We start from the raw sequence: 25,412 nt of genomic DNA on the forward strand, positions 1-25,412 counted from the left end.
TAATGATTAGACTACGTTTTTATTCTGTTCAGATTCTTTAAGTGCCAGTTGCCATCTCCCTTTGAAGTACAAATATCTTGGTATGTCCCAGAATAAGCAACACAAGAAACTAGATCCAGATTATTCAGATAGAGAAGCAGAATTTCAATTAAAATTCTAACATAATGTCAAAACATCAAAGGAGGGTATTATTAACAGATTTCACTTAAACAGACCCTTTCATCAAACCCACTTTGTATTTCCCTGTCCCTAAGCATTGCCAGCCTGAGGTTTCTCTAGAAAGGAGAAATACAAAATAATGAATGGCAATCAAAGTGAACTGTTCCTCTTGTGTTTAATCTTTTCAAAATTACAAGAATGCGAGAAATTAAAACTATAAGGCTAACTTATGATTACAGGCAATACAGTGAAAAGAAAAAAATCTCTTTGGAAAAGGGTCCACTTTAGGAGAAAATAAATTTGGCTTTGAACATATGACAGTCACCAGCAATGCAAGCCATAGATAACACCCCTTTCCTTCTTTTTTCATTTTACTCCATTTACTGACTCCATGATGGCTCTTTATCACAGAATATAGGTAAGACAAATACAGTAAGAAAAAAATAATATACTTAAAAAATACTGTCATTTAACACATAGCAGGCCTAAATCCTGAAGTCTGTATGATTTAAAGCATGAATTGCAGATACATGTAGGTAACATAAATCGTCCTGAATGAACATTTGAAAGGTGGTTGGCAAAGCATTGTGCATCACAGCACAAGGTAGATAGCTACTTACGCATGCAGCTTAGGAAGGCACAGTTCATTGCAATAGAGTGCTTTCCTCTCATCTTCCTTTTACTTTCCTGGTCCTGGCTGTTCTCAAGAAAAAAAAGGTATGGGATTGGATGAATAGGTCTAATATATCAGTTAGTGTGTTCCTTTATCTTTACAGTGAGCCTTGGGGAAAGGTTGTCAATATTTAGTAAGGTGGATAAAAATACTGAATGGGAAGAGACTGGTCTGTCCACATTCCCTACTGCTTCACTCTTTCATTTCTGCAGTTCACTTCCTCTGCATCCATTGGGAGGTCCTGGGTGCTCTGTTTCAACTCTTCTGTGATTTTGTCTTCTCATTCCTCCTTTTTTGGTGATTTCCTGCTTGAATCATCACAAATATTCTGCTTGCTATTACCTGGCTGATAGTCAAAAGTATTCATGGCAAGACCTGCAGATTTTTTGAACCTGCAAGCTGTCTTACCATAAAGTGCTACAGATCCAGTATCTTTCAGTTTGGCCATGTCACAAAGTGTTGTGAAAAAAATAGAATTTCATATAAGTCATACAAGTTTTGCTAAGGCATTACCAGTGATGTTTCCAATTTTAGAAACTGTTTGAAAGTTACCACAAGCGCAGTGTAAAGGGAGTTCAGACACAGGAGTTATGATACCATGCCTTTTCTTTGCCCAGGATGAAATAACCAATATCAAAGCTGCAGTGGAAAAAAGCGTGCTTTTGCACAGGTGATCAAAACCAGATTGATTCTTTTGTGCTGAACAGTCTTCTGAATATATATTTTTATTCATGATTCCACTTGGAATATTAATGGCAGAAACAGCTTTGACTCGTGGACTTATCACTGTAACTGGGATGAGAAAATTGCTACTTCCTCTTGATAACTTGCTGCTCAAAAGCCATAAACATTATTCCTCCATGTTAATTCTAAAGGCTTCATCTATTTTTCTGCATCTCTGTTATGACCAACAACCTGAAAATTCAAAGAAAATGGATATAATAATATGTGTTTTCTGCTAGAAAAAAGAATGAACTTTTTATAAGTAAATGGCCACTGTATTGAAGTCCTGGTTATTTTCATTAGTGAGGCAGGATATATCTATGAGAGGTGGTGAATTATTTATGCAGATCATGCCTGGCTCTAGGAGATTTTTAATTTATCCATGCCAGCAGCCACTCTTCACTCATCGCAAGGCCAACTGTCTATTAAGCATCTGACATAATAATTTGAAAAAGTTATTTTATCAAATAAACTTCAGCTAATTGCTTCTAAATGCTTAAACTGACTATACGCTAATCATAACTAGACTCCTGATACAATACTGGAAGTAGTTTTCTTCTGAGGTATCTCTGCTACTTTCACACTGCTTTTGGCAATGGAATAGTATTAAGAAAATACTTTCAGTTTTGTCAGCAAACTGAATCAGAAGGGTGGTCCTGAGATTGTCTCAGGACTCCAGTGACACTTATCTTTCTGCCTCCACTGCTGGGTTTTCCTAAGGAGCAAAATGGTTTTCACCAAAGAGACTCCTCAGGAATAACAAGGCATACAGTCCTATGCACAGACTTTTGTCCAAATGGCACATACAGCACTATCCTGTTCCTAGGAATGGCTGGATGGAGAAACTAAGACTGGTGACCTGTCCTGCAGGGAATGCACAGGCAGAGCAGATGAGTTGTGAGTATTGGCAAGACAAAACAACTGGAAACCAAGAAGGGGACTTCTGAAATAAGGGGGAGGGTTTGTGAGAAGAAAGGATAAACTGCTGCAGCTAAATTTTTAAATAACGAAGCTGTAATATTCAAAGTCAACATTGACACTGAAATAAGAACCTTTTGAAGAGTTACAAATATATTTAACTAAAATAAAAGCTACAATATCCCTAAAGGTTTGGTGAAAAGTGGAGGAACTTTACATTAATCAGATAAATTTTATGCTGCAAAGATCCACAGATTTAAAGTTAAGCCAAATATTTTAAGAGATAATTCCATTCATATAGAATTAAATTAATTCTTGCATAGACCATCAAGCCTGATGACTTATTTTATGTATTATATATATAACTGTCTCAACTTGAAGTACACAAAAGTGCATTGTCAACCATTACTTTTTTCCAAATATAATGGTTAAAAATGTAAACTGTAAAAAAATGTTTCTTATTCTGGATTATCCTCTCAGCCTAGTCAGTATATATAGACCAATATCTCTTTGGCATAGATAGTAGTTTATAGAACTAAACTGAGGAAATACATTCAAGCTGAAGTGGGTTTGAAAAGGTTACCTGACACAGATAAGACCATAAGCCTTTCAGGAATTATTTCGTTTGTTGATTTTGTAAAAAAAAACCTTGAGAATTTCAAATATAGTCAAGGAAAAGGATATTCTCACTTTCATCGATCATTTGTATTAAGGTTCTCAAAAGGAGAATTAAGTGAAACAGACTAAACATCCTAATCTTATAGGATGAAGAACTACTGACAGTACGAGTATCATTTTCTTTTAAATCATAGCTACTGGCAGCTGTAACAATGTTATATTCTGCAGTTGTTATATTAAGTATATTATTTCCAAAGGTAGATTGGAAATCTTCTACTTCAGGATGTGTAGATAATGTCACCTTACTCTCAGAGGTAAATGAAAATGCAGTTCTGTTAGACAGGATCTTTTCTTCAGAGGCTTCTATGTTAGAAAGTGAATTTGAGGATATCTGAATGCAAATATCTTCTGAAATGCAAGCATGGAGGTAATGGATGTCATTTATATCAGCTCGAGGTTCACAGCTGTGCCCTGCATAACAATGGCATTCAAATTTTTCTATGAATGTTTGCAGATCCTGATATGATGGCTGCCCTTGCAAAGTGTATTTTCCATCCTTTGTCATTTGAATTGCAATATTCTCAGGGTTCAAGTGAAGATAGTCACTGGAATTCCATTTTTTCCGTGCACAAGCACCAGAGTCTTGGCATAGCACTTGGCTACATATTCTGGCTGCCATTGTGACGTTGATGAGGTATGGGGTCAAAGTCCTCCTAAGGTAGTTGTCCAGAGTTCTACAAGTGTTCTGTGAAAAGAACATTATACCTCCACAGTTTAGTATGGAAACCATTAAAAAGTTGTCATTCTAATAACAGTATCACAGTACATATCTATGAATGTTTCCCCTGAGGATTTGATAATAGTTATAAGTGGTTGGAAGCATATTTATCTGAGAAGCTGTTATAAAATTAAAGAATGTTAGCAAATTTATGTTGTGTAGTTGCTGGAGATGTTACAAAAAGCAACTGGATCAGAAATCAATTGTCTTTAATCTTTCATTTTATCTCTATATTTCATGTAGCTTTTTGAATCAGATGTATTTAAAGAAGTTTCATGAAGACTTGAAATTCCTTTTTAAGTCTTAAATAGTTTTAATAGGTCTGGCAAAAAAACTCACACTTCTTCAGTCTAAACAAATACTTTTTCTGTCAAGTAGTCTCTGAGACTTTCCAACTTTCTCCTGACCTGAATATCTTGGCTACAGGGTAGAAACCTTTCATGGCATTTTCAAATGAAAAGAATTGTGGTTGGATGGTCAAGTTGAAAGTATGCAAAGACAATTGATCATTTTAACTGATCGTGAAATTGGCACGTGTTCTGTGCATTCTTGGCACAGTTTAATAACCAGAAGGTTTGAGAGCTCTCTCTTTGTTTCTGACATTATGGGCATTTGCCCAATTCTGCATGTAGATGTCCTTAATATTTATACCCATAGAGATCACTTTGGTGAATCTAAGATGTATGTAGGTTTTTTTGGTTTTCTTTTAGGTATATATAAAAATACTTCCAAAAAATTAGCATTGATGCAGAAGTGTGTCTTTCAGAAATATTTAATTGCTGAAATTCTAGTGACTGTTAAAGCTGTTAAAAATGAGGTGCAATTAGTGTACAAATACATAGACTGACTGCGCTGTGGAGAGTTCTTTTTTTCTCACAGGAATCTCAAAATTAAGACCATAAAAGTTGCTGCTCATCTATATTCTGATATTGAGATAATGGGCATAAAAGTTCCAAGTGCAACTGATACCCTTTTTCAAAGGCAGGCACATACAAAAAAATCAGGGTGGGATGCTTTGGGAAATAACAACCTTACAGAGCTGTGGAGGTGTAGTTGGCCATGCTTTCTGTGACAGGAAGTCTGGCAGAGATGAAACATTTTGGTTCATTGCACTCAGAAGACTTCACAAGAGTCTTCCCATACAATAGTTTGTTAAATCTAACTTGCCTGGTTATGAATGAATTAACCGGATAGAATTATGAGGACATCCTTGTAACAGTTCTCAAACTATGTATTTCCCCTTCCTAACACAAACTAGAGTTTTTTTCTTCTGATTCAGATGTTTCATACAATGAAATTAATCAAATTAGTATTTGCAGCACACAGAACAGGCTAAGGCTGAACTTTTACAGACTGACTTCTATTGTTGCCAAGTTCACCACCCCAAAAAGCAGGAGGGTCTTCTAAAAATTGTTCTGGGCAAGCCCACGTAATTTTTTCTTTACCTCATGACCAAAATGAAATGAAGATATAGGGATTCTTTGGTATACTAATTAAACAAGTGCTAACTTGCCTATGGTTATCATAGTAACTTGTCCAGTTGCCCAGAGTCAACAGAACTGAGACATTGAAAGACTGAACTCTTGTGCTGCGTAGCCAATCACCTTAATAAGCCTCAGATGTACTTGGGTTTTGACTACAAGAAACTGCTGGCAATATGGAGTCATAATTTTAAAAGTAGAAGATGTAAGTGATCATAATGCTTCACATCCTTTTCACTGTATTTCTCCTTAAAAAAATCATAATAATTGATCTAGCATACCTTATTTTGTGTTAAATTCATATCACCCCAGATCACAATTCCGGAAGCACCCAGCGCAGCAGATTCTCCGATGGTATTTACCAGGTCATCCTGAAAGAAAATATGCAAAGAATCATACAAATGTCAGTAACTTATAAGGGCAAATGAAAAAATGCATATAGTAAATTACATTTCCAAAATAACTACTTTGAAGACAGCAAGCAATGATACACAATGCCAATAACCTGCTCTCAATTGCACCATTTTATTCTGGAATTTGATTGCACAGGTGATACCAGAAAATGTTGCCAACAATATCCAATTTATATATGTCATCTGCTTAAAAAAACAAGGCTGTAAAACTGAGCCAGTGCTTAGGCATATGACATACACTCCTCCAGCCATGTTACAGCTTATTTTGCTGCATTGCCTCCTGGCTGCTCAGAGTTTGTAGCTACTGATTTCAGTAATGCTGTGGGATAAAAATACTGAAAAGCACAAAACACAGCTTTTTTTTTTTTTAAACTGTTACCAGAAAGTGCTAAAACAGAAGAAAAGTAGCACGAGAAAGAGCTTTCAATAGTAGGTTTCTCCCTTTTCCATAGAATGTCTCTGGTCTTTTATAGAGATTGATTTGGGAAATTTGTTTCTGTTCAATTCTCCTTTTAGGGTAAGCTATTAGATCAGTCCTAGCAAAATGTTAAGGCCTATATGGGGTGGGAGAGGACTATGATAATGAAAAAACAATAAAAAAGCAAGTTACTCTAGGGCCCTACACACAAAAAAAGAATTAATGTAAAGATTATAGGATTTCAATTATTAATTAGGATCCCAGCAGGGCCCCTGACAGCACCCCTTGCTCCCTGAAAGTATCCACAGAGCTGGGGACAACACTTGCTATTGCTCTGTCCAGACTGTGGGAGGACACCAGATAGAATGCCATCATTAGGACGTCCCCTTGCTCATGGGCTGGAGCAACAACAAGAGGTTCCCCTGAGTGGTAGCATCTCTGATAAGGTGGGTGTCTATAAAAATGTGAAGGGAAAAGCATAGCCAGAACTGCAATAAGATGACTGGATTTTAATCAGAGCCTAATCTTAACCCATGACATGCTGAAATACTGGTTTTGTACTTGAGTACAACTAAGGATAGATTTTTTTTCACTAGCTTTTTAACACTTTTTAAGGAAAGAAAGACTCCATTGTTTTGTATTTTTTTCTTATAACCTAAAAAGCAGGCAGTAGGTGAGCCCAGTATTACTAATTCTCTTTGCAAAACTTTACTCGTATTTCTTTCCTCTGACCAGGTGGGCTAAATATGTTTTCTAGTTTTGTAATATTTTGTTACATGTGAGGACAACTCAGAGAATAAAACACTATTTGATAAATATAATGAGAAAGTTTTGAAAATAGACCTCTTAATGTTTCATTTCGTCAAATTTCTTTGATGGATTAATTTAATTTTTTCGACAAAATTGCACACTTTTTTCTGATGCAAGTTAGTATATTTGCTAAATAAGTGTCACCTGGTAATTTCTTGCCTTATAAATTTGAACTATATAAGGTCTAGCTTCACTCACCTCAGAGAGATATTCCTCATAGGCATCTGTGAATACTGGACGTGTATATACAAAAACTGGAAGGGGATGGCTAGAGTTAGAGACATAGGAAGTTCTAATGGCTTCCTGAACTCTGTTGCGAACAAAGAGCTGAGCATTTCTGGAAGATTTTAAGGCTGTCTCTAGATAGATAGATGGATAAAGTGCTGTGCTTTTCTCCCACAACCAGTTAAGCTCATTATTTCTTTCTATTTCAATATCTAAACAGGATCCTGTATAATTCTGTGGGTTTTGTTTGTAATCATAGTTATAACAGTCTGGATAAAGGTAATATCCCCACAGACGATTTGGTTTCGTTTCTATGCCCAGCTTCAAAGTTTCCAACATAAAGGATTTTGCTGCAAATTCAAATTCCATTTTAGCTATAGTTCTGGCTTCGGCTTCGGATAGACTGAGATCTCTCTGCTGAACTAGCTCAATGGATTCCTGTCTGTAAATATCTTTTGATCCCCAGTTCCTTATCCACACAGGTCTCCAGTTTTCCCAGTCAATGACAGCCAATCCAAGCTGTTCATCTGAAGGAATGTAGAACTGGATGTCCTCTTTGGCTTTTTTTAAATGATTCTCCAATAGCGAGAGTTGAGGGAGTCCTCCATTGAATGCCTCTCCTGTGACTTCATTTTTGTAAGGGTAGTATCCAAGCCTGTCTGGATAGAAGAGAGTGATGTTTTGCCCAATGGATGTCTTTAGTGTACTTCCAATTAGAGGAAAAATATTCATGTCCAGCTGCACTCCGGTCCTTTCAGTACAAAGTTCTGTAGGAGCATTCCAGATAGAAAGGAAAGGTGAATTAGAAACAAGTGGACGAGCTCTTATGTTCAGAGATGAGCAGCAAGAAACTAGAAGAGTGGCAAACACCACACCAGATGCTACAGGATGTATACAGGTAACACAGATGCCAAAACTTTGCCTTGCAGTTTCCATTGTAGCATGTGCAGTGTCATTAGGTGCTTCTGATCAGACAAAAATTAAATGTTCTCTGGGTGTTCAGAAGGTTGGTAGTCTGTCAAAAACTTTATCGTAAAATATATTTCTTCAGATTAATACCTATTAGGCAATATTCCTTGGGTGTAAAATAGGGGTGTCCTTTTTACAAGGCTCTCTGTCAATTCAGGCTGCAGAAAACTTTCCAACAACTTCTCAGACCTAATGCAGAAAAAGAAGCAAATCTGAAGTAAGAAATTATAACTGTTTAATTTCTAACCTTGAAACAAGTACCATTTCTGATATTGAACATATTGTAATGCTTGAATTCAATTACCCTTTGAAGGAAAACAACAATGTACAACCATAGAGAAATAAACTGTACTGTTCCACTGTCAGTTTTATGCCTAAAACTTAGATTTAAAATACCTATATTTAAAACAGGCAGTGGAACAGTATTCAGTGGCTTATAGATCAGAGTAAGTGTGCTCAGAAGTACTCCAGACTCTGTCAGTTACTGATGTCTGTAAAAATGAGCAGTTTCACATGACTTCTCTTAATCAACAACAATGTATATATAATTGTCTTGGTTTGGAAAGAAGGCAGGAGCCTCCCCTGAAATGGAGAATGCAAACCCTCCCCACCCCTCTGAATTGCTATGAATTTTAAATTAAGGGGCTCTCAGGCAAAAAATATGGGAGCAGGAAATAACAGTTCTTTAATAGGGAAGGGAAAAAAAATAAAAGGATAAAATAAAACAATGCAATATACTAGAACACTGACAGAGTCAGAACTCAACCTGCCACCCTGTTGGTCAGGGTGTTGGTAGCAGTCCAGTTGGAAAAATGTCTGCAGTCCTCCTGAAGTATTAGGTGTGGTTTTGTTGGAGCAGGAGGGTCCTGTAGAAAAAGGGTGTATTCTTCCTCTGCAGATCCATGTAAGTAGAAGCAGCTGCTGCTCCTCTGGGGAATCCAGTGGAGAAAGTTGTGCTGGTGTTTCAGAACCTCCAGATTATATCTGGGTAGCAGTGCTTGGCTCCTCCCTCTGGGCAGAGCATCTCACAATGGGATGTTATAGTTCTTATCAGTCATGCAGTGACATTCAATAGCCTGTTATCAGCAGATGTCCCCTGCAGAGGGAGGAGTGATTATGACCACTCAGGGAGAGAGATAAGGGGAATTGCCCACTTGACACCAGACAACTGCCATACAGATGGTAATAGAATACATCTTGCCTTGCAATCTGGAACAATCATATTTCTCACCTATATCAAAATAAAGTTCTGAGCCTTCATTTGTTAACTTTACAGAGCCTTTAAGGGAAGATACCAGATAATATAAAACAAACCTGGGCTGTTTTATACTTGCAAAAAACCAATAGATGGATGCTCATTTAACTCAATGAGGTATCTGAAATATTGTAGGCACTCTATCTTCTGTTCAGGCCTCTTTTAAACAGCTTCAAACACCTGTGAATCAGTTTGGTTTATGGCTGGCTATATGTTATTTCAGGCCATTTGAGATGTACAGATTAAGTGGCCCCAAGTCAAAGTCTGCCCAGGGGTGCAGTTCATTAGGAAAGCTGAGGCTGTCCATACACCCACAGTGAGCAGTCACATTTAGTGGTGATAGCCCCAGTACAGGCATCAGCTTTTACACTGAATCCCACTAGCTAAAGCATTCTCTGTGCAGTAACTCCTAAATCTACATTCCTTCTGATTTTGAAATGGTTCAAACCTCAATCTGTCACTTTCTGTAGAGGCCTTGTGATGAGGAAATAGAGTATGCAAGGATTATGTAAGAGTGTATACACAAAAATATAGGGGTCACCATGAAGTGAGCCAAGGAGTGGCTGGCAATGTAAAATCTCTAAGGATAGATTCAAGAAAAAAAGCAAATAATATTTTAGGTTGTATTTATTGAATTCAGCCAGGAGTGGAATCTACAAATTTTTGTATAGAATCAGTGGATGGACTGAAATCTAAACATTCATGCAGATATTTCATCATTCCACAGCTGCTGATGTGAAAACTAAAGAAACCCTGCCAATAATCAGTTTTATCAATCAGACTTAGATCATAGATCCAATTACCAGGAAAGAAGGTGTGGCTCTATTCATTTAAATTGCTTCAAGAGCAGTACCTCATTTGCATGACATCTGCTTGATGAAACTTGTAGAAAAGCTGTCAGCATGCATTTCCCACAGCTGCCCAGAGGTGACAGCGGGAAAAAGCCATCTGTCCTCCGAGCTAACCAGTTTTGGCTCTCTCATGTCTCCTCATATGACAAATGCTATAATCCCTTATTCATCTTTGTTGCAATTTGCTAGATTTGCTCCAGTGTTCCCATTGCTTTGTTGTACTGGGAAGCTCAGAAGTGGACACAACACTCCAGAAGTGGCATCATCAGTGCTAAATATAAGGAATAAACACATTGCTTGACCTGTTGGTGGTGTATACTCTTGTTAATGCCACCCAAAAGGCTGTTGGTTTTCATTGCCTCAAAGATTCATTACTCAATCCAGTCAACTTTGTAGAGCCTACTCTACAACTTCATTCCAGCCATTCAGCTCACAAGCCTGTACTGGTGCATGGGTTTACACCTCTCCAGGTGTAGGGCTTGATGTTTTCATACGCTGGACTTCATGGGGCTCTTGTCAGCCTCTTTCTCCAGTCTGTGGAGGTCCCTCTAACTAGCAGCATGATCCTGTGGCATATCAACCACTCCCAAGTGTGGATTATCTGTAAATTTGCCACAGGAACACTCTTCCCCATTGTTCAGATAATTAATCAGGATGTTATATAGTATTGGACCTAGTATGAAGCCTTCATGTACATTACTAGAAACAGGCTTCCAGCTGGACTTTGATGGGTCTCCAGCTGTACATTCTGGACTGATCTCAATCCTTTGAGCCTGACAGTTCAGCCAGTTTTCAGTTTCACTGCCCATTTATCTATCTTGTACTTAATCAGTGAGAACATTACAGGAGACTCTGTTGAAAGCTTTGTTAATATCAAGAATGACAGTATCCAATGTCTCCCCTTATCCCCCAAGTCAGTCATCTCTTTAGAGAAGGCTGCCAGGTTGGGCAGGCCTAATTTTCTCTTTGTTAATCTATGCTGACTACTTGCAATCACATTCTTGTTCCTAATGTAAATTCCAGGATTATTTCTCTCTCAGCATCCGGGGTTTAGGGTGAAGTTGGTCTGAGCTTCTAGTTCTTTGGATCTTCTTTTTTTAACCTTTTTAAGAAAGGAGTTACATTTGTTTTCTTCTAGTCCTTGGAACCTCCCCCAGTCACTGTGACTAATCAAAGATTATCAAGAGTGACTTTACAAGGACATCAGCAGCTTCTTCAGCACATACCCTCCTTGCAGGCACATGCCATTATGTCCCATAAACTTGCGTGTGTCCAATCTGCATAAATGCTCCTGACCTTGCTTGTCATTTGCTACTGGATCTCTGGCCAGCACTAGGCCCATATTTTTCTTGTCTTCTGATCCTGCTATACCTCTAGAAGCCTTTCACACATCTTGCCCAGATTCAACTCCAGGTTGGTTCTGGGTTTTTTAACCACATCCCAACAGCTCAGATAGTGTTTCTTGTTCACTTGTCCCTGCTAGTACCTCATGTGTGCTTTCTTTTTTATGTCTGAACTTTGCCAGGAGCTCATCCTGCCATGTCTTGATTTCCTGAATGTGGAGATTTTTGAGCTTGGAAAAGGTGATCCTTAAAAATCAGTCAGCTCCTGGACCCTTCTCTCCAGGGCTGTCTCCCAAGGAATTCTTCCAAGCTGATGCCTCTAGATGCCAAAATGTGCTTTCCTGAAGGCAGTGGTTATGATCTTGCCATTTCCTTTGTTGCCTCTTTTCATGATCCTGAACTCCATCATCTCATAATCACTACAGCCAAGACCCAGCCTTCACATTTCCTGTAACTATCAGGTATACCAGAGCATCTCTCTTCCTGGCCCCTGCATTATCCGAAGTGTCACTTCCTGAGAGAATACAGATGGAGACTTCCAGGACAAACTTAAAGAATTCCGTACTGAAATTCTGCAGAAATACTTTTTCCACTTGTGCAAATACAGTTTTTCAAATTAAATAAATTTTCACACATAACCAGCTGATAAACACCAGCATTTGCCAGGATGGTGATCTTTTATGTGATTGGTTTGAGCATAAGAAAGTGGAAAGGCCTCAGAAAGAAGCTGTAGGAGTAGTTTGGCTTTTACTGTTCCTCTGGCTTTGATTATAAGATATTTCTTGCCCCCACTGAAGTCAGAACACTACAGAACACAAATTTTATTATTTGTTCCTGTAAGGTGTTTTTTTTAGTGAGTGGATTTCAGTAATAGGCTGATTTGATGTGAAGGAAAAGAGGAATTCCATTCCAAACATTCCACTTTTTGGAATGTTACATTTACTGGTTTTGCTAGAACTCATTTATTATTGGCTAATCTTGCAAAGTTAAATTTATAGTAAACGGTTTCCCCCCAAATCTTGCTGTGATGTACTCTACTGGGTATGAGTTAAAGATTGTTTTATGTGATAGTTTCCAGTTAAAAGGATTGCCTTCATCCCAGCCTTGCAATGACAGCTCTGATGAATGTTACTCTCTTCAGTCTCCTTGATGGTGGTCTAAGTGAGCTGAGTCAGAAAGCTGCCCTTCTCCCTGTCAAAAAGCCAAGTACTTTACAATACATTAACACTAATTGTTCATGGGATACCTGACTGGAAGCACAGATTGATGGAGCTAAGTGCCTTTTGTCTAGGGAAAAAAGTTTCAACTTTAGATTTTCCCAAAATTGGCATTTGTAAAGGTTAAGTATAACAGGAAATCATATTAATTTTCTTGGCTTAATTATTGCATCATTTTTCAAAGCATAAACTGGACTGCAGAAACACACATGGTTGAAAATGCAAGTGTGCTCCTGTGTTTTGGTAACTATACAGTCATAGACTCGGTCTATACTCCATATCTCTGAAAAGGTGGACTCCAAAAAGGTTCTACAGGACCAAAGAGAGTCTGAAAACAAAAAGGGAAAGTATTATACATACCCTTGAACTTCGCTCAAATCAATGTTTGTTGCCCCACAAGGGGATGGGGTACTGCATCAAAAAACACTGGTCATACCATTTGGTTTATGCTCAAAGCTTGCCACTAAACATTAGAGGAATTCAGCTTTGAGGCTTTTTATGAAAATTAGACATGAGAGACCATATTCAGCCTTGATGTAATTAGACATTGCTTAGTCCAGTCAGATCTGCTAACATTAAACTTAAGCCAATAAACAAAAAGAGTATCTGATGTTATCTGTTATGCTAATAGTGTTAATTACACTCACTGAGTGTCAAGCAGAAGTCTGTAAAATCTTGCACCTCCACTGTTTTAGTTGGAGCACACAAAAGCAGGCGTGCTCTTCATGACTTCTAAGGCAGAAGGTGTGTCACTGAACTGTGCTATCTAATTAAACAATAGCATGTAAGAACATTTGTAGTGCCAAGATCATCAGTGTAGTTGTTTTAGATTACAGATTACACACTTCTCGTGTGTTTATTAACTGTTTCTTTCATCATCAACAGTATGAGATTGGCTATTAATTAATGGCATAGTAACAAAAAAAATACAGATATGAAAATTGGCTGGTCTTTTCCCTATGCCAAAGAAAATATGGATATAGAAGTTGGCATGTAGAACTGCAGTTTTTTATGGGACAGAAGAATCTAGCTCTTTAAATCTTTGCATTTAAGTTTTTAAATGCCTGAGGCTGTGATGTAAGGTATATGGTCAAGAATGCAGATAGGACCAGAATATTTAAGGATTTATTCCTTATTCTTCTGTTTTCATATAAACACTAGTTACTTCAGTGTAGAAATAACTCTTAATGTTACAGACAAAATAAGGTGTTAAACAGTGTAACTTAAGTTCTTGGGAAAAGTTGCTTTGTATTTTCCTTTATCTGAGGGTTACAAAAATGCAAAGTTGTACAGATGTCTAAGGATTCAATTCTAGCTTCTGTGAAGATGTCAACATTGATTAAGTCCTAAGGAGAGATGGAATACACTTCTGAGGAGCAGACTAAGTATATATTAAATGTTAAGGTATTTAAACTTGGAAGAAACCTGAAGGAGAGTCCAAAGCATTTTTTTAAAGTTACCAGCAATACTGATACAGCCATACACAGTCTCTCCTAATAGGAAAGGGAAAGGGCTCTCTGAGGTCAACACATGTAATTTTTATAGATCAGTGGGAAACAGTCAATGTGTCTGGTATCCATCCTGCTGTCCTTGGGTGCCCCGGTGGTGCTACTGTGGGAAATGGCCCTGTTTCCTTCCATTCTGTTCTGGAGGGGTCTTTCTTCTGGATGAAGGGGACAGTGTCACTGTGGCAACTTCAAATTAAACCCTCCTGCTCTTTTTAGAGATGCACTTCTCTGGCTAGAGGCTGTTTGTTCATTAAAAACAGGTATCAGGGTCATGAAACAGCCACAGAAGAAAGGGAAGTATAACATTGTAGTTGTATTGCATTGCCCATTTGTGTCATTTTGGCATTTTTTAAAGAAGAGGCCATGACATTCAGTTAACATAAACACACATGGGTGTTGTGATGATAACATGAACATTTTTGAGGAATAGAAAGCTCCACAGAAAGAAGGTCCACCTCTGGAAGTGTGAACCATCTCTGCTACACAGCTGATGGCAGGTTTAACCTGTGAAAGGTAATATTTGCATAGAGGATGTTACCTCATTGTTACAAGTTCATTAAGCTTGACATCTCTGTAACAGTGGTTTTAAAACTCCACCCTCAGTTCAGTAGATTCTTCTCAGCTGGGCTAAGGCAACTGTTAATGAGGCCACGTAATGAATTGCTGAGGTTGAAAATGCCTCAGCTGATATAGAGGAGAGGAAGGGGTTTTTATAATTAGGTACATGAACCAGCAAAACTGGCTAGTTTACTCAGCATGGCTGATTTAAGAGATGCTTGTCAAACTACACCCCAGTGCTGTGGCTGTCCTTATCATCAAGAACTGCCAAATCATCTCTTTCATCATTGGTTACTCCCATTCCTGAGTACAGGGCAATGAGTAAACGAGGACCTGAAAAAACCTCCTCAAATTTTTTGCCAGCAATCCAGCCTGTAGAAAAAAAAAATCAAAATATTCCCATGATGTAAATGTCAGGAACTGAGCATCCACATTGTGGACAACCCTCCTTAAAAATACCTAAGCAAAAGTAGTCAAAAACTTTTTAATTATATAAATGAGATAACTATAAGATTTTACTAATTTTATTTAAATAAGTTAAAATATACATTTTTTACTAAACTTACCCAATTATTTTCATACTCTTACAATGACTGCTGCAGTGTTCCAGGATTACTTTCGTGTATTCAGTAAAATCTCTGTACCTTTCATTCTCTTTTTTTTCCTTTGCAAGTTCTAATTCTTAATTTTATAAAAATTCTTAATACCATAAGAGCCTGTTAATTGATGTTCTCTGATTTGTTTTTTAGCAAGTTAGCCAAATAAACTATCTGAACACATTTCCAAAAGTACTTGGAAAAATTTCCTGTGCTGTATTCTGTATAAATAGATTTGGCAGAACTCAGATTTTATAATGACAGTTTCCATTGCAGAGGAATCAGGGACAAAACAAAGAGTCAGTCATGTGACTGTGAAGTTTTCTATCTCACTAAGATTACTCTGCAAAACAATCATTGTCTGCAGAACCTCTAGTATTTTGTGGCAAAACAAGCCCAAACATATTCTCTATAGCAAGAAAAATTCATTAGCCTTCAATACAGAATTTAAAAATATAACTGTATATTTACTATTAATGTAGATTATTAATATGTAGCTAATTAAAGGCAAGAATAACCTGGAAGCATATGTGGATCACTGTACTACATCACTGCTATCCTAACTTAGAATACTGGGCAAATCACAGGCCAGTTTTTAAAAGCATCTAGTGGTTGTCTTTGGGTTTTTTAGTCAAATTTATTTTCACTATATTACACTAAAACATTTTGAATAATTTTAATTGGAAGCCTTCAAAAAAATAAACACAAAAACAAGGCCCAAACCCAATTTTCTTTGGGCTTTTATATTCAGCCTATTCTTTGTTCTGACTACTTCTCAAAGAAGGAAGTCAAATTTTCATAGTCATAGAAGAGTTTGAGTTAGAAGGGACCTCTCGAGGTCACCTGGTCCAACACCCACTAGGGATATTAATTAAGATGCCCAGTGTCATATTTTCTGCAGCATCATGTGTTCCAGCATTATTTTAAATTCTTTTGGACAGCAGTATTTACAAAGGGCTCTAGTGTAGATCTCTGTGCACGCTGCAGTACAAGAACAGGCTTCCTAAGCCCTTCCCTAGATCTTCTCAGGGAGCTCTTCCAAACAAGACAATGTTATAGACAGTGTATAGACAGTATCAAAGGTGGCCCATAATATGGAGATTATAATCCACTATTAGTAAGCACTTAATGATCATCATCTCCCTTATGAGTACTATTTTGAAAATCAGAAGCCTGAAGTGAACATAAAAATATATATTCTTGCCTCCTAAGCCAACATGCAACACAGATATAACTGCAGTACATTTCTTTACAAAGCTGATATCATTTCACATCTGTGTTAAAAGTATATTTCCCCTTTGAGAAACTATTACCCTAATCTAGGATTTATGAAAGGAAAAAAAATCTACACTGTACAAAAGTAACTTTGCCTTTGGAAAAGGTGAGATTGCTCTGAAGAAGAGACCAGAACAGACTTTTGCGTAATCCTGGGAAGTATTGCAGTATTAAAATCAACACAGCAGTCAATCCTGTATCTGAGTCACAAAATTGTGCTGTCCTTTTTAGAAAAAATAGAATCTTCGAGAAAGATGATAATGGTGTTCCCTTTCAAACATAAGGGAGCAGAAACACACCTGGGGGAAATGAAACCTGCATGGATGAAATTGTTCTTGGATATTCAGTAGCCACATTCTATAGAGTGTGTTGCTAGAGCAACAGGAGGTGGGGGTAGCAGGGAGAGGGGTCCTCAAAGCAAATTATTCATGGAAATAAATATGTATTATTAACCTTATTAACCAGTTTGTACATTAACATATGTCTTCACAGTGTGACATTTCAAGTTCTCTTCTGCAATACCTGAATGCTCTCTCTTTTTAATCTTCCTCTCCTGGGACTGTAATTCATTCCGTATTCCTTTCTTCCACGATTGTATATAAATAAATACAATCTGACAAAAATATGAAACTGCAGCAAAGAAATAAACCTCGCCTCAAGAGTAATTTCTCTTTCCTACTGTGTTCTCTTTCACCTGCTGTTCCTTCACAGACCTCACATAGCCTTTTGTTATTTTGATAAACCTCCTAATACCGAGAAGCCTGTCTAATTGCCACCCGTCCCTGGAGAGAAGTGGGAGAGATGGGTAAACAGATGTCAAAGTCTCAAAACAAAAGTGAGTACAAAGCTATGCAGAAAACTGGTGATTTATTAAGGAGGCATTAGCATTTATCGAGCATTGTTTTGGGAAACGGGTATGCAGAGAATTAACAGTACAACTGAAGAGAAGAAAGGAGCGCAGTTGGGCCTGCCTGAGCAAGAACATTAGCATAACCCTTGGAGAAAGCCTAAGGAAAAGGATTTTTAGTGGCTCTGAGCTGAGGAAATGAGTTCTTTTTGTTTGGGCCTGCCACTGGTTAGGGTGGCAAAGTTGGTGCTGTCTCTACCGACATACAGCTGGGACACTGACCCCATGATCTCATCTTCTTCTGAGACAGCCTGCAAACCCTCACAAACTCTGACTAAACAGCAAAGCTGAGAAATGCAATGGTGTCTGCTGGTTTTAAGAGACCTTAACATCTACCATGTTGAGAGAGTCAGTTTGGACCACTTGCCATGGGAACTGGGACTTGGACAGCGTGTAGCAGTGAGGCCTGGCTCTCACTGCCCACATCCTCACTCCCTCTCAGGCTTTCCCTCCTGGGAGGCTTTAATGGATACCCATGCCAGCCCTCATCTGTGTGAGATTACCCAGCACGTGCTCCATTGCTTACATGCAACTCTGACTCAAAGCTCTTGCCACAGATATTTTGTGGATTGTCTTGCCTGCCTGTGGCTTCTTGTAAAAAATAACTATTACTCTGCACCATATCATTTACCTGAGTTAAAAGGCTGAAAACTTGCAGGTGTCTTTTCTTTCACCCCTAATTAGAAGCATTCACTAGGGAGAAGTAACTTCGTATTGAATTTTCCCAGGTGTAAGTTTATACAAATAAACTTTAGATTCCTAAAGAAGCAGAAATCTCTCTTGGCATACTCACACCTGTAAAGGAAACATATTCCCACCTCCTGAGAAAAATTGCCTAAACTAAGGACTTAGTCTAAAAAGTTTGAAACAAGACTTACTTAAAATAAAGTTATTTTAGCGATTTTGTTTGTCTGGAGACATAGATTTTACTCAATACTTCTGACAGCTATATGTATGGGCAGTTAATAATTAATTTTGTGTGTGTGTAATAGTTCAATGAATCACTGGCATTGAAAAAAGGAAGTTAAAATACACTGAGAGAAAAACAGCTGATAGATACACTTCAGTGTGTGTAACACAGGTAAGTCGTTGTTCCACCTTACAACTCCTGACAATCTTTCTAGACAGTTCTATCAAATTTTACCTTCCATCTGTGAGATATTAATTTAAAAATAGTTACAATTTAAACAGCATTAAAAAAAGCAGTAAATACTCACCTCAATGAGTCCACAGGTCAGGACTTGCTGAAATGAATGAAGCAGTGAGTGGACAAAATTATTACCCTTCTCTAGAAAGGCAGGGCTCTGGCCCAGCCAATTGGGATTTGCATTTGGTGAAAGCCTTAGCATAATTATAGGGTAGTTGATGAAAGGTGTCTCCTGACACAGCTGATTGCAGTTGAGTAGTACAAAAACACATTACTTGTCAGAGGACTTGCACCATGTTCTGTAGTTTACTGCACAAATTCTTTTATATAGTTCCTTTATTCCAAAATAAAGAAATACAGTTTGACTTAATTTTGCTTTTTAATGTGGCAGGGATTTGTCCAATGGAGGTTTAAAAAAATGGGGTGGGGAGAGCAAAACTATGTTCTGCTTTGCCATAATCTAGAGTACCCCCAGGTGATGCATTCACACAGAGTGTGAAACAAGGTCAAGAAGAGATCCTGTGCTGGAGAACAGATACCAAGATTGCCATGCTTGGAGATCACTGAACTGACTGCAGAGTTGGACCCTCTGATTGCTCTCACAGGGATTCAGGCAGAACCCTTGGAGCTGTATAATTAAACAGCAAACCCCCCACTGTCCTTAAACTCCCAGCTCTGATTGTGCTCACACAGCACTTTGGGTTGGTTGAGGGATTCCCACACCAAAGGGATGGCCGGCAGTGCCACGCGTTAGAGTTGTTTTGAGCTGTGAACCCTCTGCTATACTTTCAATATTACAATTTAAAAACTGTTTTTCATCTTCCCTGGCATAAAACCAATTTTTTCCTTGGAATCAATTTCAGTTTCAAGACAGTCATTTCTATATTGAAAGGTTTTTGTCATTTTAGATGGTCATACATTGTTTTCTTTGTGTAATATTTTTACTATATAAGTGTATATAATGATAAATCATCCAAATCAGAAAATAATCAAAATATTCAGCTATCTACTTTTTTTAAAGGTCAACTCTAGAACAACAATTTTAAATAATTATTTTGTAAAAAAAATGTTTAAAACATTAATTTATAAAACTATTCTAAAATTATGAGAAAATATATTCTAAAGCACTTTGCTGTGATGAAGAAAAAAGAGTGGAACATGTAAACTTATACATTTTCACATTATCATTCTTCAGTGACATGCTAGTATATCCATTACTCTTATTTTGCATAAGAACTTTAAATCAATATTGTTTGGTTAAAGTTAAGGAAAGCAATGAAAATGAAGTTTAGGAATTTTCAAATTCAGTGCTAAAATATGTTTTAGTCTGTATTGAATTCTTCCACCTGCTATTTTTTCATGCAATATAGGCAGCCATCTTAATGTGTCAGAAAAACAAGGAAATAAGATAAACAATAATTAAACTATGTAGGTCAAAGTACTGCAGAGACACTCATGGTAGCAGTTGCTGTTTCAGCCCAAGCTGTGGACTACGAGGCTTTACCACTTTTCAGGTAGCAGTGGTTTTGTCTCCTGTAATGTTGCATCTTTGTGATGCAGCATCCACTGTACAGAATTCTTACAGTCAGCAATCCCATCCAGCATCTTCACCACTCCTCTGCTGTTCTAGCATTCACTTCCCTAGTCAAATAGGAATTTCCTCACAGAATAAGCTATCTCTTGCCTGGTGCAGTATGAAATAATAAAGGGAAATAATTCTCAACTTTTGAATGAACCATTGAATCTGTACTTGGTGGAAGTGATGGTGCAGAATAAAATAAAGCCAAGGAGCCCAAGGAGCTCCAAAAATGGGTCTGCAGAGAACAACAGTCAATCCACTCTTAACACCTTGTTAAAACCTACCAGTTTTTCTCCAGTGTCTACCAACATCCCCCTGGCTTCTATCATCAAAATATTCAATACATTAAATATACTTCTTTCAAAACAAGACTTAGAGTTACTGGTAGAGAAGGTTTCCATCCCCACAATAAGCCTCATAGAAGGGTGGCCTGCAAATTGTTCACTCCAGTACTCTTGGGCTTTTCTTTGTGGATACTGCTCAGTGTAAGAACAACCTCACTGCCCACTCAATGTGTCCCTGCTGAGGCTGCCAGTGTTAGTTTTTGGTTGGGGTTTTATGAGGTGGACATCTGTCCATGAGCAACTGGAGAAGAGCCACCAGTATCACGCCCCACAGCTGCCAGCCTGTCAGCAGGCATTAACAATTTCCAGTTGCTGCTGAATGAGCTGGATTCAACCCAATAACCTGGTGTTAAACGTTTTTGTGCTCCTTCAAATCATAAGAGTATGGCTGTTGGGTGGCTGTTGTGTTGATATAACACAAATTAAGTGTTCCTGCTGGCTGTGAGGCAGCAGGAAAGATGAAATAATAAAACAGCCACAGCTGGCAGTTAAGAGAAGCTGGTAAAGATCTTCAAATACCACAATAGACTATAAATAAAAAGTAGGATGCATAATGTGCAAAGGCAGAGCTGGTGGAAAGCTTCCAAGCAGTGTAAGCAAAGGTTGAACTCAGCTGATCCAAGAATGAAACATAGAGGACCTAATCCCATTATTAATGAGTGGCAAAAATCAACATTGTGATTTTGGCAGAATGGATTGCAAGTCTGAGGGTACATAGAGTGGAGTGATGGGAGGCAGGGGACTTATCTGAGGATGAGGCATCTCACTTCCCTTCTCACCACACATTACCTGCTCTTCTGCCAGTCTGATTCCACTGAGATGAATCCCACCTCCTTGGCACCAGCCACTTCATCTCTCAGCAGAGCAGGTCATTAAGGCACCTGTAACCTGTTTCTCAGCAGCTGTCCCCTGAGCCTCAGTCACACGTGTCAGATCCTCCCCTGCACACACCATATCTATCCCCTTTTCCTAAGCCCACCCTTCACTCAGGTCCTCTTCTCTTTCTCTCTTCCAGCACATCACCACCTCCAACCCTCATTTCTCCAAAGTACCACCCTAATCTCCACAAACCCCAGGCAGAAGGATTTTCTCTGTGTCATGCTCACCCACCATGGCCATGGGACAGAACCCATCCTCCAATTTACATCACTCTGGGCACTCTTTTCCTTCAGCCCTTCAGAAGATGGGGCTGATTTCCCTAACTTGCTCCCAGGATTCTTGCCACTGGTGAGCATTGCCCTCCCACACAGTCAGACCTGGGCAGTGTTGTGTCTCTTGCAGGTAAATTATGGGAGCTCAGGTTGCACTGGTAGTTCTGGTTAGCACCACTTGCATTTGGCATGCCCTGTGCACATCTAAGGTTTTCTTTCCTCATTTAGGAATTACTTTGTCAGTTGCCTTTGTCTTGATTTGCCACTTAATTCTCTTTAGTCAAGTTTTTTTATAATATTTTCCATAGTTCTTTGCCAGCTTCAGCCTAAAGAATTCAAACTGCTTTTGGAGAACTATGACTAAACTCTGGGGTTCAGCTACCTATAGAGGTGGCACATCATAAGCAACTCTCACTTCTGTCCACTTTTGTTTGAGAGAGTCACTTTAGGTGCTAGTGAGGTTGTAAATCTTTTTCTAGGACTGGAGTCTGCATGAGATCAGACCAACAAGCACATACCATAGACATCCTCAAATCTTATTGTCTGAGCATCTGTGTCTGGTAACTGACGTGAATACAGGTGTTCTCATTCTGGCCTTTGTCTCATTCTGGCCTTGGTCACCAGGTTTCTGTTCTATGGAAACCAGGGCCCTGGGGAAGAGGCATGGAAGGCAGAGAGCTCCTCCTGAGGATGTACATTAAGCATACAAGAAAACCAGGGAGCTTGGGAGCATTCTGTTGTTTAACCTGAGAGAGTATTTTCCTTCCTATGTGTGCATAAACTTTCCAGGTGGAAGTATGTGCTGAATGCACTGGAGTCCTCTTCTGTATTACAGCAGTTCAAGCCACTGACAGCTCCCACTGTCCACTGGGACATCTGATGCTCTGTGGGCAAGTCTATATTATGCAGTGGAGACCAAATAAGTGTTTACCTTCTTTCCAAATAAAGCACTTTGCCTGCAGAGTACAATGAAATACAGAGATACCACCCTGGATTTTTAAGTGGTAAAGCATGAAAAATTGCAGTATATTTGTTCAGTATAGGACGTTTATAGTTTGCCTGGCCTACTTTTGGGACCTAAGATGGTCTTAGTGCGGAATAGTTCTGCATTGTACCTTCTAAGCTCTAAAGCTGCCTTTGACCAGACTGGCAGGTCTCAGTCCCACAACTCATTTGCAGAGCAGCTCTGCTGTTGCTGTCTCTTCAAAGCTTTTAGTTTGGACACAGCATCACATTCCTGCAGTTACAGTTTTTCCCTCTTCTGGCATTTTTGCATATGCAAGACTACTTTTGACTTGTGCTTCTCTGTGCAAGCAAAGAAAATACTAAGAGGAGCAGCATAACTCTCCCCTGGGAGGCCTCCTACAATGTGGCTTGCACTGAGTGCTTTCCAGGGCTCACATCTAATCTTTTGAAGGCAACACAGAAGGCTCTTATGCCTTTTCTTTTTTTTTTTTTCTCTACAATTTTAAATAACTAACTTGTTTTCATTTCGAGACTGACAGATCTAATTTATATTTAAATCTTTCTAATCCCTTGCCAAGCTACCATGACAATAGGCATTGAAAAAAATCAGTAAATAACAATTTTCCTAATTACCTGATTGCCATTCATGTTTCGTTGTCTTTTGTGTCATTCTATGCCAATGCACTTTAAAATTTTATCTTCCAATGTGAAAGCTAAAATCAATCTGAGTGAAATAGGTTTATGTTAAGAAAGATATATTCCTGTTTATCACATGTACATAATGAAAACAGCAGCTTCAACAAATGAGCAGAGAGAAAGACATCCTTCCTCACAGAGCCCAAGTGAAAAAGATTTGGGAACACAAACACCAGTTTAAACCAACAGCAGTAGCACAGGATGCTTTTGAAGCTTATCTCATCCCGAAGTGTCACTGGTGAAAACCCAAACAATACAGGTTATTAACTGGGGAATGCCTGCAGATTTATTCCAATGAACCCACATTCCTTTATACAGTGGATATTTGGAATCATGCCTTTAGCAAGGGTAAGTAAACTGTCCTAGTCATGTGCACTGATGTGGTCATCTGGGAAAGGATCCTTTCCATGTGGACAGGTTCAAAGCACACTTGGGAAGAAGAGAGAGAAGCACACATCCTCACCACAACAGCAGAGAACAGGAACTTAACCAACTTTGCCACTATAAATACTGGAGAGTATAAGAGGCACTTACCAGCATTCCATGGACTCCTTAATTCTTTTTTCATTTAGGATACCAGGAGCACTGGATCTCAGAAAATCTGGCTTCTTGTTCTCAGATGACAGACTTTACTTTTTTTGTACCAGAACGTGTCTTACAGGCCAGAACATTTATTTTCTCTTAAGGAAATATAATCCACCTGGGTGTTACTCATGTGATAGACATGCAAAATCCATGCTAATGTTCTCCACCCACTTTTTTTCTAAAATACTGATGTTTTAATTAGCCATTACAGGGAATAATACAGGGTAGAGAATATGACAGATGATACTGACTAGCAAAAGCTATCTTTGGTTCAGAGTCTTGGCCTTCACCCCAAACATGGAAACATGCCACTGCCCCAGGCAAAGATACACACAAGGCTCACAGGGGAGGAGACTTCGTTTCCTGGTTATTCCTTCACAACATGTTGTGCAAAAGGAGGAAGGAGGAAGGAGAGTACCAGGGAATAAACTCTGCCCTCTGTGTCTGGGGTGACTGGAGGAGTTACAGCCCCCTCACACCTCTCACCTGGAAGATCTCTACAAGTGAGACAGGTAGCACAGATGCGGGCAGCCACAATCACCTTCAGCTGTCTTTTACTGGAGCACAGCAAGCAGGAGCAGGGAAATCAGTGCCTCTTCTATTTCCAACTCTGAGAAACAGTATTTGATTCATCAATGTGCACAAGATTAATTTCTTAAGGACTGCTATTCCCTACTAGTTTCTAATTGGTATTTTTACTTTTTTAAACAGATTGGCGTTTTCTCTTAAAAAATAGTTTGATCCAACTGTTCCCATCCAGTAGTCCTCCACAGTGCAGTTGATTGACAGGTTTTTTGTCCTCCTCACCTTTGCATGTACCAATTGATTCAGATTGATTTCAAGGATTTTCCTCCAAGACCTTCTTGGAGTAAAATCTGTTCTTTCTCATGAGCATTCAAAACTTGTCTGGTGAGTCTTCTTTCCCCCCACAGCCTGCTTGTAAAGCCAAGGAGAGTTAAAACTCCTTACAGCTTTGCTATAACTATTAGTACACTGGAAGAAAGTTTTAGGATGTAGATACTAAAAGGTTATGACCAATATTTGCCCTGTATTGCAAAAAATTCAAGGGTTCCAGAAGCCTTTTTTGTTTATTTTCTTTCCCTGTTACTGGCTTACATATCACTTCTGAAGAAATCAGGAATAGATCAGTACCCATTTCTGCTTAGATCTATTTAGAAGTGGTTTGTCCCTGATGCAAAAACTACTAGAAGATTCTTTTTACTTCTTTTTGCTGGAGTGAGACATCAGA

At 38.6% G+C, this 25,412-nt stretch overlaps 1 protein-coding gene across 8 annotated transcripts; it reads right to left on the reverse strand.

Annotated features, from left to right (window-relative positions):
- SPAM1 (sperm adhesion molecule 1) lies at nucleotides 1-24,420 on the reverse strand. Of its 8 annotated transcripts, none has more exons than XR_007780838.1 (6): nucleotides 24,113-24,420; nucleotides 8,936-9,281; nucleotides 7,190-8,374; nucleotides 5,632-5,721; nucleotides 3,057-3,836; nucleotides 1-1,747 (listed from the first exon to the last, which is right to left on the reverse strand). XR_007780838.1 is itself a non-coding variant. In XM_050988021.1 (6 exons), exons 3-6 carry the CDS (start codon nucleotides 8,150-8,152, stop codon nucleotides 1,715-1,717), a joined length of 1,530 nt encoding a protein of 509 aa, XP_050843978.1. In that variant the 5' UTR covers nucleotides 8,153-8,374; nucleotides 8,936-9,281; nucleotides 24,113-24,263; the 3' UTR covers nucleotides 1-1,714. The 8 variants fall into 8 exon arrangements, 7 of the variants coding, with proteins under 7 accessions (XP_050843978.1, XP_050843979.1, XP_050843977.1 ...); XM_050988021.1 differs by having other exon boundaries at nucleotides 3,393-3,836; nucleotides 24,113-24,263; XM_050988022.1 differs by having other exon boundaries at nucleotides 3,398-3,836; nucleotides 24,113-24,262.
- Between the last annotated feature and the right edge of the window lie 992 nt (nucleotides 24,421-25,412).

The sequence above is a fragment of the Serinus canaria genome, chromosome 1A (genome assembly GCF_022539315.1).
Source record: "Serinus canaria isolate serCan28SL12 chromosome 1A, serCan2020, whole genome shotgun sequence".
Lineage (NCBI taxonomy): Eukaryota > Metazoa > Chordata > Aves > Passeriformes > Fringillidae > Serinus > Serinus canaria.